The 14,488-nt window shown below is 45.3% G+C and overlaps 1 protein-coding gene and 1 long non-coding RNA gene across 4 annotated transcripts in view; one reads left to right on the forward strand and one right to left on the reverse strand.

Annotated features, from left to right (window-relative positions):
* Nucleotides 1–6,757, forward strand: part of LOC102381221 (aryl hydrocarbon receptor-like) — a 129,581-nt gene extending 122,824 nt beyond the window's left edge. For 2 of the 3 annotated variants that reach the window (XM_025199360.1, XM_006019954.3), the window contains one exon: nucleotides 1,131–6,756. In XM_025199360.1, the coding sequence (XP_025055145.1) occupies nucleotides 1,131–1,211 (81 nt within the window). In that variant the 3' untranslated portion in view covers nucleotides 1,212–6,756. Of the gene's footprint in view, nucleotides 1–1,130 lie in introns of all 3 variants that reach the window. The other variant, XM_025199361.1, reaches the window with a different exon arrangement.
* LOC112549639 overlaps nucleotides 34–14,488 on the reverse strand; it is a 15,573-nt gene continuing 1,118 nt past the window's right edge. Inside the window, exons 2-3 of the long non-coding RNA XR_003093144.1 lie at nucleotides 12,671–12,828; nucleotides 34–52 (exon numbers count right to left, since the gene is read on the reverse strand). This is a non-coding gene — a long non-coding RNA (uncharacterized LOC112549639). The remainder of the gene's footprint in view (nucleotides 53–12,670; nucleotides 12,829–14,488) is intronic.

Genomic DNA, 14,488 nt, shown 5'->3' on the forward strand with positions numbered 1-14,488 from the left:
GCAGTTCCACCTGGCAGAGGCAGCAGTGGCAGTGGGGTGATGGATTCAATGCCTAAGATATTAATAAAATAATTATAATGTTTATATTATAATATGCATGATATATTTTAGTATAATATAGATATGTATGTATGTATGTAAAATATATATTTTAATGGGGTGCTCCTACATTTTTAAAAGATTTGGAGGGGTGTCTTGAGTCTAAAAAGGTTGAGAACCACTAGTCTACATTAACCTGTAGAGCCAGACTTGAGGCATCCCAGACTCCCATGAATCTTCTGTATTGTATCTTGTAATCTGCACCAAAGGGATCTGTATTATGCCACTTCTTTCTTGAGCATGGCTCTCAAGCTCCCTTCTGGAGCCCTTCTAGGGACCTGTCTGTAGATGCATAACAGACAGCCCCATCTGGGCTTTTCTCCATGTAGACAGAGGAAGTGTGGCACAAGGAGCCTGGAAGTCTGGAACAAGAGATTGTGGGATTTCTGTTGGCAGACTTCTTGTGCTCAAGGCCTACACTTCCAGGTGAGTTCCAAACCCCTTGCAGGTAGCAGTGGAGCAAGTTCACCCAGAAATTCAGCAGAGCCTTTTGGGGTTTGTCTGGATTGTTGCTGGAAGGTGAGCTTACAGGTTTGCAGTCTTGGCTTGCATGGGAGAGAATGAGTTTATATGCCAGTCTGATCTTACCTGGGAATCACATCTAGGATAAATATGAAACTACCTCTCTCCTCTTAGAGCCTTTTGCAGCTATGAAGGTAACTCATACCCACATATCTTCTTAATCTACTACTTTTATTCAAATAATCTTACAAGTTACAAAAGCCCAATTTCTCTTGACAAAAGATATGCAAACTGTCCCTATCAAACCAAATGCCTCTCTACAATCAGCAACTTATCTTTAATTTTCTTCAAGGGCTATTTTCCCCAGTTCTATTATAGAAGAGAAATTATCTATACCATTACTGTAGCTTCTCAGACTGAAACATGGAGTTTTAGGGTACTTAACAAAAAAGCTTGGAAATCGGGTCTAAATCCAAACAGAAATACATGAAGAGATGCTGATGGGGGATTAATTTGACTTTTTTCCTTGCCTATGACTTGAACTTACTTCCCTTTTTTCTGCTCATCAGTGTCACCAGAATGAAGAAAATGCTCCCATGGAATTCACCCCTGCAGTTGCAAAGGACAGCATGTTTTTCCCAAAACACTGAGAGAGGATGAAGCAATAGAGAAAGATGACTTTGGACAGATATGGCCTTAAAAATGTTGCCCTTGCCATTTGCAAGACATTAACTCTCATGTAAATATTTCAGTATTTTTTATAATTATTTCTATTGGTGTTGTGCTTTCCGTGTGAACAAATACACATTTCTAAGATGCTGTTCTGTGGATGCCAAAGAGATGCACTTGAATGTTAATTACACTTATGCATTTTGTGCAAAAGAGTCTAAGTCTCTCTAATGCTGCCCTCTGCTCATCCTTCTGAATAAAACCAGTGAGAATTAAGAACCAGTACTCGGATTAAGTGCTAATGCAACCAACTGACAATGCTGGAACAAGTCTTTGGAGTTGTTATAATTTTTCCAGGACAGGCAATTATGAAAACAGTGGAGGCATGTCAGAAAAATACCTGAGCTGGTGCAATAGGAATTAACTTAGGCAGCTGTGTGATCTTATGCTTTAACTCTGATGTACAGAGTTCTAATTTAATGAGGCAAGGGTATGATATGAACAGCAAGGTAAGAATTATTTGTGCTTTACATCTGGTCCATTTGGAAGGCATGTTTGGTACCACCTGGATGTGGAGTGCAGGCACTTTGAGTCCAGTCTGTGCCTCTGAAGTTTACCACTCAAGTTGGTGACCACGAATGACAAAAGGACAGAGATCAACCCAACACTTCTAAGAGAGATGGTACCTACCTATACCATACTGACTTATTTAACTTATATATTAAGTATATATTGGGCATAAAGCAGTAATCCTACACGTAAGAAGGGTCAAGGCATATGGCAACTTGTCTTTTGTATTTTTTTTGCTTTCCTATCAAAAGCCACAGGTGTCTGGCAGTAGAAGGGGTCAACAGCTGTCAGACATTCTGAACCAACAGACCTTTGTCAACCAATAAAACTTTTCATGAATTGCGATGCACCCTTAACATCAAACTCATCAGGGGAAAGAGAGAAGGAACAGGCTGGTCTGATCTGGGGATTATATACCATGGCCTCATGTGCCACAGTTTGGGAACCACTGAAGTTAACTGACTGACATATTCTATGCAATTGCAGTGACTTCTGTGCAGATGCACAAGGCATAGCTTAGCACAAAATTAGGTCCAATGTACATGTAAAAAACACAGGATGAAAGTCTTCCTCTTCAAATAGGAGAATCCAGCAGAAGAGTAACTGGGAGGATTTAGCCTGACATCTATTTCCTATTGTGTATCATCATATTTAATTCATTACAGTGGTGGGCTGGTGCCAGACTCTTGCATCTGATCAGAATACTGGTTGACTTAGGGCATGTTTGCACTACCAAAGTGGGGAGTCCAGAACTGCCTCTGCTTGGTTGCTCACTCTTGTTCAGCACATGCCAGAAACATAAGAATTGGATAGTGTGGCAGGTTAAGCAAGTCCTTGATCACATGCCCAGAGCCTCTCCCAGGTTCTCCATTTTGGACATACTTTTTGGCATTTGCTCAGGCCCATTCTAAGCTACCTATATCCCAAATTTCCAGCCTTTGATGATTGCTGACCAGGAGCAAATGAGTGTGATGTCCTTCTCAGCACCATTCCTTAGCTTGCCATAGAAGCAGCAGTGTAGCTGTGTCCTTGGAGATGTTGCTGTAAGTAGCAGCTTCAAAGCCCAACCTATTGATTCAGTATACATAAAGAATTTGTAATGTTATTGTGTCATATAGAATTATCAATGTAGCAATGTGCCACTACATGGCAAAAGACCTTTGTATATGTTTCTGCACTTAGTAGTTGTCTATCCCTAATTGCCTATAAGACATTTGGTTATGTGGCCTTAGCCCTTACATGGGCATTCTGAGGGGGGGGGAAAAAAACTAAGCAAGTGGGATACTTTACTTTATTTTTGTACCTTGTCCTCTGGGATTTTGCACTCAACCCAATGACTCAGACGGTTCATGAAGCACAGTATGAAATCAGGGATTGAATTTTGTCTTTCTGATCTCTTACATGGTTAGGAAGTATGTACTCCTCCTGAAAACACTTCCACTGATCTGCCAAAGTTCATTTGTTTTTCTACCCAAGCCATTTTCTAATTGTCAAATACAGAACCTTAAAAGCAAGAATTTTGCCAGGTTTAACAGTTTGGTCAATTTTTGTCATGCCATTTATTGTCTGCTATATCAAATGCAGGGGTTCTCACAAACTTAAGCAACCTTAAGACATCAATGCCTCTTCTACTGTTCCATCTCTCAGTGAAGTTTGAAAGGTTGTTTGAGTCCCAGGCTGTGTCTGTTCTTTTAGTGGCCCCAATTCAGCAAATAATTTTTGCACATGCTTAAATAAAGTACGTGCTTTACATCCATCTCCTTGGACCTCTGTAAGAAGTTAAGCACACAGTTAAGAATGTGTTTAATATTAAGCATGTGCTTAATTCTATTCCTGTTGAGCAAAACACTTAGACCCTTTGCTGAATCAAGTCCTTTGGATTCACAGGGGGGCTATAATAGCCCATTTGCTATCATTTAAGTGAGCGCCACTCTAATTAAAGTGCTAAAGCATCTCATCCCTGTGTTTCAAAATAGTGGTGGGAGTGCTTGAACTAAAGCTCATTCAGTGAGTTTAATTGCAAGTGCATCTGCCAGCATTTTATACATGATATTGATGGATGATACATGATATTAATAGTCTGCTCTGACACGCTGTAATTACAGCGCATCAGAGCAGGCCTGCAGCATGTCTACAGGCACCCTCAGTGTCTTTCATGTTAGAATGACTTTCACTTTAATAAATACCTTAGAGCAGCAGTGACCAACCTGCAGCACGAATGCCACAAATGGTACAGGCAGCCTCTGTGTGGCATGTGGCAGATTGGGGAAAGGGACAGGCAGCACAGCAGCAGGCAGGCAGGAAGCAGAGCAGCAGATTGGGCAGAGGAAGAGGATCAGGGGCACTTGGCAGAGGTGTGGGGCTGATTTGTGGCATGCCTGCCAAAAATGTTTGCTCCACTGCCTTGGAGCTTGGTCTTTCTGAGGCTTGAAGGGCTCTCAATTCTCATTCAAACTGGTGACAAACCAGTGATACCAAAACAATGACAACTGGTAGCCCTATAAATCCTTAATAAAGCCCCCCACCCCCAGCAAACGAGTAAGAAGAAACAGCATCAGGAATTGCATTGGTTCCAAATGCTTTGGGAGACGAAAGTTGTTTTCTTTTTCATTCCAAATTAAAGACTCTACATACTATCAAAACTAGGCTGAAAGCTCTAACTATTCCATACCCCAGCATAATGAAAAAGGGCTTCCATGATATTGTCTTGGGTGCAGAAGGCAGTGCCAAATGTATGTTCGTATACGAAAAAGCAGCTCTGAGTTTATCATTTTTAAATTCATACTTCACTGGATTGTTAGAACTGTCTCCAAAGTCTAATTCATTTTCCTGGTGCGAGTGCTTGCCTATCATTGACACCAGTGAGACTGGCCTGAAGTTTCCTAAAGCACTCTGCTCCTCTGAAGCAAACCAGCCTTCAGTCTAGCAAAGTGAAAGCCGACAGGGACTGCGACTGCTTTCTATAAATACTTTAGGGAGGTATGTGTCTGTGGGAGAGAAGAGTTATTTAAGCTGAAGGACAGTATTGGCACAAGAACAGCTGGGGATAAACTAGCTATTAATAACTTTAGACTGGAAGTTAGAAGACGGTCATGAACTGTCAGAGGAATGACATTCTGCGAAAGTCTTCCAATAGGCTAGTGGGGGCAACAAACCTAACCAGGTTTTAAGATGGCACTTGATCATTTCCTAAAGGGGACTATATGATGTGACTGCTTCCAGACTCAATTACATGGGTCTCTTCAAGTCCTTATCCCTGTGCTTTTGGAAAACCTTCCCTCCCTTGGTACTCTGTGGCCTTGCTTACAGAAGTTGTGCCATGAACTGTACTGGTATTGTGAAAATAACATGATTCCTGCCACCTCCCAGTATGGATGCAGTTTAACTGGTATAATTCTCTAGCAGGCATAATTATTCCAAAACAAATGCTATGTAAAGAGTAGATCTTAGCTATCTGTAGACTAAAAAGTAAGAAAACAAGAACTTACGTGTTACAACCAAGACAGCTACAATGTCAGAAATACAGGTGTATATACTGTTGATCAGAGTTCAGAGAAGAGAAGACTTTTTTTTTTGTATATCTAAAACCTCACTCTGTTACTTTATGTCTTTATATATGTATATTATATATAAAAATTGGTGGCGCATACTTTTACACTTAATGATTTCTTTGTATGCTGTATGTAGGTGAATGAATTTGGGGGGGGTGGGAGAAGAGATTGTACTGAAAGCTAACCTGCTTTGTTATATATTAAAATGCAATTAGCTTTGTACTGATTGTGCCTTAAAAGTGTTCCTGAGAGAGGCATCAGAGAAATAATGGAGAGACTGATCTGTGAATCCAGAGAGCTGCTTGTCATGCTAACATGCAACAAATACATTTAAGAAGTCTTTTTTTATATATTAAAGCATTAAATGCTAATATATCTATTACAAACACCATTAGAGTTAGAAAAGTAGTTCTGTAAAACGCATTGGCTGGGAGTGTTGGGGGCAGCCCATTTGAGAAAGTTTTGCCAGTGGGGACTTAAATCTTACAACAGTGGTTTACAAGCTTTGTAGACTTGAGGCACCCCTTCATAACTTTTCAGAATTTAGTAGCACCCCATTTAAAAAATAATGTATTTATTACAGCATATAGAAAATAACGTAACTGGAAATATATTTTTAAACCAACTGGAAACAGCATGCATAAGTAAAGAAACTATTATAATCTTATTATAATGAATGCAACATTTGATCCCAGGGGTGTCCTCATTGAGAATCACTGCTCTGGAAAGCTACTATTATGGCTCCTGACAGCATGGAGGCTCGACACCCCCATCTTCATATTACTGGAGCAGTGCTATGAGGCACAGAGGCTAAGGGTCAGATTCCATCTCATTCTGAAGGTGTCTAAATGGAACTTAGGAATTTAAGTATGAGGTTTAGAAATTTGATTATTTTTTTAATGCAAAGTGAGATTCCTTCTAGGAACTGGGGTTTTGTGCAGAACTTCATCTACTCTAAGTTTCATACTAAAACCACATGCTTGGTGCAAATCACTCATTTTTGATGTAGTGCCTAAATAAGGACTGGGGAGGGAGAAGAAAATGAAGGGACAGCCCTAAAAAACAGGGAGAGGGAAGGCTCCCTCTGCAGGACAGACATGCCTTTGCAGGGAGGCAGGGGTCCTGCCATGGGAAGGGTCTTACCAGTACCATGCAGTGTAGCATGGCTGGACAGCAGCCTCTATTTCACCCCCAAGCCCCGGTTACAGATTGCTTTTGGGAAGAACCTCCTGGAATGAGGTGGCCTTACTGCTTTTCCTGAGACTGGAAAAAGGGCCAGCTCTCCTACATGTGATCTCCTGCCACTCCTGTCTTCACAACCACAGCTTTAACCTGTTCTTGGAAAGGAAAGCAAGGCCAAGGGCCTTTCCTTAGCCCTAAAGAAAGTGGGATTCTGTACTGTGAATTGTATTGGTTTATGCTGCAACCACTTCCCTCTATAAGCCCACTTAGGCTAGGGACAGAAGTTACATTTAAACTAGTTTAAGTAATCAGAAACTGGTTTAAGATAAACTTGGTTGAATATAGTATCAGACTTAACTGATTTGGGTCAAACCCTCTATGTGACACTGGTCAGGCCGCAGTTGAAGTACTGCATCCAGTTCTGGGCGCCAGCAGGCAATGGGAGAGTCCCTGTTCCCCCAAGCACTACCAGGAGTGCCAAGAAGTAATGGTCACAAGCTGGCAGAGGGTAGATTTAGGCTAGATATCAGGAGGTGCTACTTCACTGTCAGGGCGGCTAGGATCTGGAACCAACTTCCAAGAGAAGTGGTGCCAGCTCCTACCCTGGGGGTCTTTAAAAGGAGGCTAGATAGACACCTTGCCAGGGTCGTTTGACCCCAGTACTCTTTCCTGCCATGGAGGGGGTTGGACTTGATGATCTGCTCAGGTCCATTCTGACCCTACCAACTATGAAACGATGAACCCTTCCTGGTTGAAGTTAAATCACAGTCCCCAAGCATCCCAGCATGCTTTCGAGCCCTGGGCTGTGCTGTGCTGTTTGGTCTAGCAGAGAGAAGCAGAGACTGCCCCCCACCCCAGGCCAACCCCACCTGGGGTCTGGGGCCAGGAAGGGATGTTAAACTTCCCTTCCCCCAAGTATAGAGCTGCCCTGCCATGCCCCCCTGCCCTGCCAAAAACTTACTGCTGGCTGCAACCATGGACTACAAATCCCAGAGGAACCTGGAATCAGGAAAAGGAAATGTTGAGCAACTCTGCAGAGTCCTGCTGTCATGATTGTGGACTGCAAATCCCAGAGACCTTGGGGGCAGCAGGAAGAGGAAGCAGACACAGCCCGTGCTGGCTATGTGCTGGACTGTGTTTAAACTGGTTGAGTTAAACTAGTGCAGAAACTGTGTGTAGATTACAGTATTTCCTGTCCAATGTTCAGAAACTATGAGAAGGCCCCACTATCTTGAAATTGGCTTAACTATGACATTATTAATAAAAATAATTAGGTTGGGTGCCTTTTATTTTTTTCCTCTGGTTTCTAACCAGTTTGAGACACCACAAGAGGCACACTGGGAACGAAAAAAAGTTCCCATGCAGTATGGGCTCAAAATTTGATACCTGGATTTCCAGGTATCAAATGGAAAACAACCCAGAAAAAAGTGGCACAGGGCACAGTTCCCTACCATGCCCTGAGGCAAGCCGGGGCTCGGGGTTCGGGCCTCCAGAGAAGCTCTGGCATCTGGTGTCTCTCTGGTGCCCCCTGCTGCCCTAGCATGCTGCATTCGCATGCAGAGCAAGCAAGAGCAGTGCAAGGCTGTGACCTAGGCACTGTCCCCAGTAAGTAGGGACTGGGGGTGGTGGGGGTGGGGGGGGACTGTAGATGTGTGGGGGTTGTGTGGGGGTGGGAGGACTGGTCAGGGGGTGTCTGTCCTCTGCAGGGCCCATAGCCCCCCCCCCGCCAGAGCAGCAGTGGCCATGGGTGCTGCTGCAGCCAGAGTCCCCCCCATGGTGCAGCATGGCACTGGCCTCCTCAGAGCCAGCACCACCTGTGCCGCTTGGCGCAGGCTTGGTACAGCGTGAACCCTGCAGCTTCAGGCAGCACTGGGGCTGCTCAGACTGTCACCTGGGGCCTGGCCCTGCTCACAGGGACCACGTCACACTGGGCCAGGTTCTGCCTCCATGGAACTGGCCTGGCTCGACAGCGCACAGGGCCCGTGGCGGCAGAATCTGGCCTGGCGTGACACATGGTCCCTGCAAGCAGGGCCAGGCCCTGGGTGACAGCCTGAGCAGCCCTGGTGCTGCCTGAAGCTTCATGGCTCCATACAGAATCAGGCTGGCCCTGTGACACACAGCACAGGCAGCACCAAGTCTGATGCGATTAGGGCCGTGTTGCACCACTGGAGCCTCTGGCCCCATGGCTGGTGCTGCTGCAGGGGGTCGTGGGCTCTGTGAGGGGGCAGTCCATGTGCTATGTGGGGGGGCTGCAGCCTGTGGGGGGGCAGGGGACCCACTCCTCCTGAGCAGCCCCCCCACCATCCACAGTCCCCCACAATACACACACCCCCAAGCCACACCCACAAACCCAACCCCAAACCCCCTCACAAGCCCTATACCCCCCAAACCTCACCCTGACAAACCCTACACGTACCCACAAACTCTCCACAGCCTTCCCCCCCCCACAATTGCTTTACACTTGTAAATACATCAATAAAACATTGCCCAACTGATCTCTCTCTATATAGTGTCATTTCATTTTAACAGTGGAAGAACACTATTTTGGGTATTTTAATGAGAGAATTTGGGTTTCCTATCAGAGTATTTGCAATTTGTAAACAGGGAGCACCAGGATCTCTGCTGGTGAGGTAAGTGGCAAGACCCATGCAGAGGAGCCTGTCCAGGGCCAGCACTGCGGACCCAGCTGGAGGGCAGACGAGGTGACTAACCTCTTGGCCACTTGGGGCCAAGAAGACATGCTTTGACAGTTCAAAGGGAGCCACCACAAGGAGCACATCTGGGCAATAGCTTCCCAGATGGCAAAGAGAGGGCACCTCATCCAAATCTGGCAGGGGCGCAGCCTTGGGGCTGCAGGTCCAAAGGGGCAGATTCTGTTGCAGGTGGCAGCAGGTCACAGCCAAGCAATAGCCTGCACTGCCAGACTGCTGCAGTGGGTAGAGGGTGCAGGGGCCACTCCAGGTTAGGGCTGCTTCAGCAGTCCAGCTAGCACAAGGGGGAGTGTCCCCAGACACCAGTTGGCCAGGCCCCAGAAGCTCTTGTCTGTTTGTGTCATCCCATTATCATGGTCCCCAAGGCCCACCTGGCTAACTAATAGCCCCTATGGTATGGGGGCTAATGCGTGAATGAAGCAACAAAATTCTTGGCACAACAGAGGCAAAAAACAGGATGGGAGTGTCATGTGGGCCAACCAGTCAAAACATGAAAATGAGTGCTCCTGAGGGGGACACCGAGCAGAGCCCCCCCGGTCCATGCCCACTGGTCCTCAAAAGCACAGGTGCTGGCCCCGGGCTTTAGCTCCCCCTGCCTGCATGTCTGGGAGGAGGTGGGCAGGGTTATTTTGCCCCAAATGGCACAACTTGTCCCACACCAAAGTGCATGTCTGGGCATTTGTGCTGAGGCAAAAATCCCTGGCTCAAATTTGTGCCACTCCTATTTGAGCTGCTGCAAGCACATGTGCCTGCACGTGTGGACACATCCTTAGGGTATACTCTGGTCATGTTTTCAAGCTTTTCTCCACAACCATGGGGAAGAGACCCTGCCCTTTTTTTTCTGGAAGGAAAGGCTATGAGTGCTATGCGTTCACATGACTCCAGAAGCTGGGGCTTTAAGAAACTTACCAAATCCCTGAAGTCAGACAAAAAGCAGGGTAGAGATGCACCTTCTAGACTAACTAAATCAGATGCATCACCTTTCTGATGTATAAGCATCTAATGAAGTGAGTTCTTGCTCATGAAAGCTGATGCATCTCTGATTCAGTTAGTCCATAAAGCGCATCTCTCCCCGACTTATACCAAATCCTATGACACTCATGATGAATATCATGAGAGTTGTCAATTCTAGGGCTTAAATTTAAATGAAAGCAAAATCCTGTCCTCATGTGATCTTGATCGTGTCAAGTGCTGCCATTGAACTAAGTGGTAAAACTCCCCTGACATCAGTAGAACCATAGTGGCCTACTCAGTCTCCCTCCCCTCCCCTTGCCCTTGCCCCTTTCCTCATTTATAAAATGGGACCATACATACACTGCAGGACTGTTATAAAGTGGGATTAATTAGTCCTTGTAAAGGCATTTTTGTTTCATATGGAAAATCCTATAGATATTCAAAGCCTCTTTCAGCAGCAGGGACTTAGAGCAGCACACTGTTGCAGCAAGCATTTGATATGGGATGCTGGTGACATGCTGTGGTGACTCATGCAGTGGCTGTGTGAGTAGCCCAAATGAAACTAAAATAGTCCTTGAAATGGAAGGTTCAAACCACAGGCATTTTCTCTTTTGCCTACTGTTATCAAGCTCTGCTTTTTACGATGCAGCACTCAGTGCCCTGTGGTCACTCAGTTACTCCTATGGACGACATACTTTATGCAACACAGAGCAGTTTGTTCCATAACGTGGGATTAGATTTGTTTACCCAGTGTGTTGGGTTTTCTTAGCTTCCTTTTTGTTTTTAACATTCCAGGTCAAAAAGAAGCATGTGCCTCAGACTCTGTGCACTCATGCTGCCAATGAATATATACACAAGCTACCACCAGAGAATATTATTCAGATTACAGAATCAAGTCCTTGAAGTTCCAGAAATGCCACTTACAGTTGTCCTCACAACCTTAATTTAGGCCCTTGGGCATCCAACCCGAATGAGGTAGGGAGTTCTTGGGAAAAAAATAGTATGCTATCTTGTAATTATAAACAGCCTTAATGCACACACACAGAGGTTTGCATGGGCTTCAGAAGTTCCTGAAACTTTGAAGTATTCCAGAGCTTTTTTTTCCTTTTGCCATCTTGTAGCTTCTCTGACGTTGGACAAGTCTTGAAAAATTAGAGCATTGAAAAAGACTTGGGGGGGGGGGGGGAAAAATCACCACGTTCGTATTGTTACATTCAGTGGGATAACAGAAAAAGAAAAGGAGAATGGGTGAAAATAAAATTGTAATTTTCCCCCCAAAATAATATATTTAAAAAATCTGGAACAATGAACAATGCTACTGACTCTAGCTCATTGGTTCTCAATTTGGGTATTGCAATACCCATCTGAGAGATGCCCTGACACAGGTGCTACTGCTGCCATGGCAAAAGCCAGGTAAAACTGCCTTGCGTGCTCTTCCTGCATTAGGGCTCTGATTTAAAGCAGGCAGGAGCTAGTTGACGCTGTGTAGCCCTTCCCAATCAGACCCCCCAGCCTTAGGCCCTAATTATTGTATTCTGGGACTAGATGAATAATAGTTTCCTATTCGCTTCATCCACACGATTTTTAGAGATCTCTATCATAGGCTTTCTTGGCCTTCTTCTTCCCAGACTAAAGTCCTAGCCTTTTCAATGTCTCTTGGTTACAACAGCTGCTCTATACCTCTGATTATTTCTGCTACCCTTTTCGGTACCTTTTCTAATTCTACTTCACCTTTTTTAAGATGTGGAGATCAGAACAGCAGTTAGTAGTCAAGGTATGCATGCACCATGCATTTATACAGTAGCATAATGCTGTTTGCCATTTCATGCCCTTCCTGGGCTGCCTGTGTAGCAGCCACAGGGGGAACTTTTACCTGGAGGCAGCAAAACCCAGATGAGAACCATTGAGATAATTTGAGTCAGCAGCAACCTTGTTTCTCAACTGGGGATGCCACCAGATTTAAAAGAGTGTGGGGGAGGGTGCCTGGACCCTGATAAGGATGAGAACCACTGCTTTAGCTGATGGACTCAGCTCCATTAGCACACACTTTATAATTGAGTGGTGCTCATTCCCCAATCCATGTTCCCAGCAGGTCTGTCACTGCATTTTACTTTCCATTTCTCATCTCCCCATGCAATACAATATTGCAAAATGGTTCTTAGTCCTAAAAAGACCCAATCCTACTATCCCCTTGCATTCAAAGCTCCCTTTTCCTTTAAGGGGCAATCAAAATACACATGGAGCACATGGTCAGGACCTCCGTATTCTTCATAGTCATTCATGCCCCACAAACAGTGTTTGTAGGATAAAAAAGCCTAAAATATCCCTTTAAGAAAACCTTGCTGCCTATGAAGGCTGTGGCTAGATCCCTCCTGGATTTCAGTCTCTTCCTGTGCTTTGCTCGTCTTGTCCATCCCTGCCTTCTCCCTCAGTATCTCTCATGTTACTTTCACAATCTCTTTGCTCTCTTACCTCTTTATTCCCTGTGCTGTATCCATTATCTTTCCCAGTGGGTTTGATAGGAGCTAGTGGTGCCAATGCAAGAGATGGAGAACAGGTCCCATATTCTCTTGCCTCCAGGGTGTCACTCACTGGATGTAGCTAGCTGGTTCTTCACTAACCTGCTCCACCTGGTGGCCAAAAGCTAAATTTTCATTTTAGATCAAGTTACACCTTAGAGTTAGACAGTACTAAAGGCACTTAAACTGTGAGCATCTGCATGTAAAAGCTTGTTCACACATGCTATGTGCCCTCTGAGCCTCTCCAAGTTATGGCACTTAAGGCAAGGGTTAACTCTGGGCTGTGTTACCTAGCATATGTTTGGATTAACTTCAGTCTTCTCTATAGAGATAGAAAAGAAAGAGCAATTTTCACTTCTCGAGGCTGCACCATTCCCAGCTCCCTCCCCATTCAGAGCAGCATGAGAGAGAGAGAACCCAGGTATCCTGGCTCCTAGTCACACCCTGCTTGCCTAGGAGCAAGTCAGAGCTGTGCAGGCAAAAAATGTATTAACCCTTAATATGCAACTACACACAGCATGTTCACAGATCTAGTATGATCTAAATGTAATGTGTATTGTGTTACTTCTTCCTTTGTGGAGCCAACCTCAGGACAGCCTACCCAGAGCTGGTGCAGCTGACTAAAAACAACCCCCCAGTATCAAATTATCCTTAAAGGTGTTGTCTGCACCCATGGCCTGAATCTCCACAGCCCCAAGTCTCAGCTGTAGACAGCTATGGTGGGAGCATGAATCATTCATGATATCAAGGAAGAATCACTTTGTAGGATGTCTGCCCCAGTGACCATCTTTTGGGGCCTGCTCCTCAAGGCAAAAAGTAACAGTGCTTTGGTTCTACATGAAACCTCAGATGCAGGGGAAGGACAGGGTTACTCCCCTACCTCCCATTGCTTGCTGTCGGGAAATTTGTTTCCCATTCCAGAGCTTTGGGACTGGATCTGCCTGTGTTGGTTTCACCACTTTCTTTGTGATTGCCCCAGAGAGAGTGTCAGATGCATCCTGCTTAGCTCTGGATTGCTACAGTGCTGGCTGGTTGCTGGTTTGGAGCTGCCTGACCCCATCTGCAGCCTGTCCCACTCTGCTGATACTTTGCCTCCCTCTTTCACTATATCTGTATGCTTTTCCTTCATTGCCTCTTCCCTCCATCTCCATCCTCTGCCTGGCAGAGCCACAGTGACTCCCACTCACCCTGTGCACAGCTGACATGGCAACAACATGTGAAGATTTCTGTCCCATTCCCTAAATGAAAACAAACTTCTGCTCACAGCTAGGGGGGACAGCTTTACAAAGGCAAGCTCCCCACTGGTTTTTGTAGTGCTGGCACTAGCTGTGCCTGTCACTCAGGAGAGGAAATACAGTCTAAATTAGGAAGGAGTGCAGCATCTGGTGCTGACAGCAGCACCCACATCTCAGAAAGGCAGCGTGCCTGGCAGCCACAAAGGCATAGATCAGAGCATCGGCACAGGGTTCTAGTGGGAGGGGAGGGAACTAGTTATAGTCCCTTATAAGCATCCTATGTGCTTCTGGATAAGATGCAGCATGGAGGAAAGATGGCCTGATGGATGAGATTCTATCCCTGGCCTTAGGACAGCTGTGCTCTGCCACGGGTTCCTTGTGTGACCTTGGCTACACCCACCTCACAAGAAAGGAGCCCCCCCATAGCATGAGATCAACAGACAATCTGTTCTCCATCTCTAGCAGCAGCAAAGCCTTGGCATGCAATTGTATGAAAACTTCAGTTCTGCTGGACTTTGCTCGCCACTGTTAGCAGG

Source organism: Alligator sinensis, unplaced genomic scaffold (genome assembly GCF_000455745.1).
Source record: "Alligator sinensis unplaced genomic scaffold, ASM45574v1 scaffold233_2, whole genome shotgun sequence".
Classification (NCBI taxonomy): domain Eukaryota; kingdom Metazoa; phylum Chordata; order Crocodylia; family Alligatoridae; genus Alligator; species Alligator sinensis.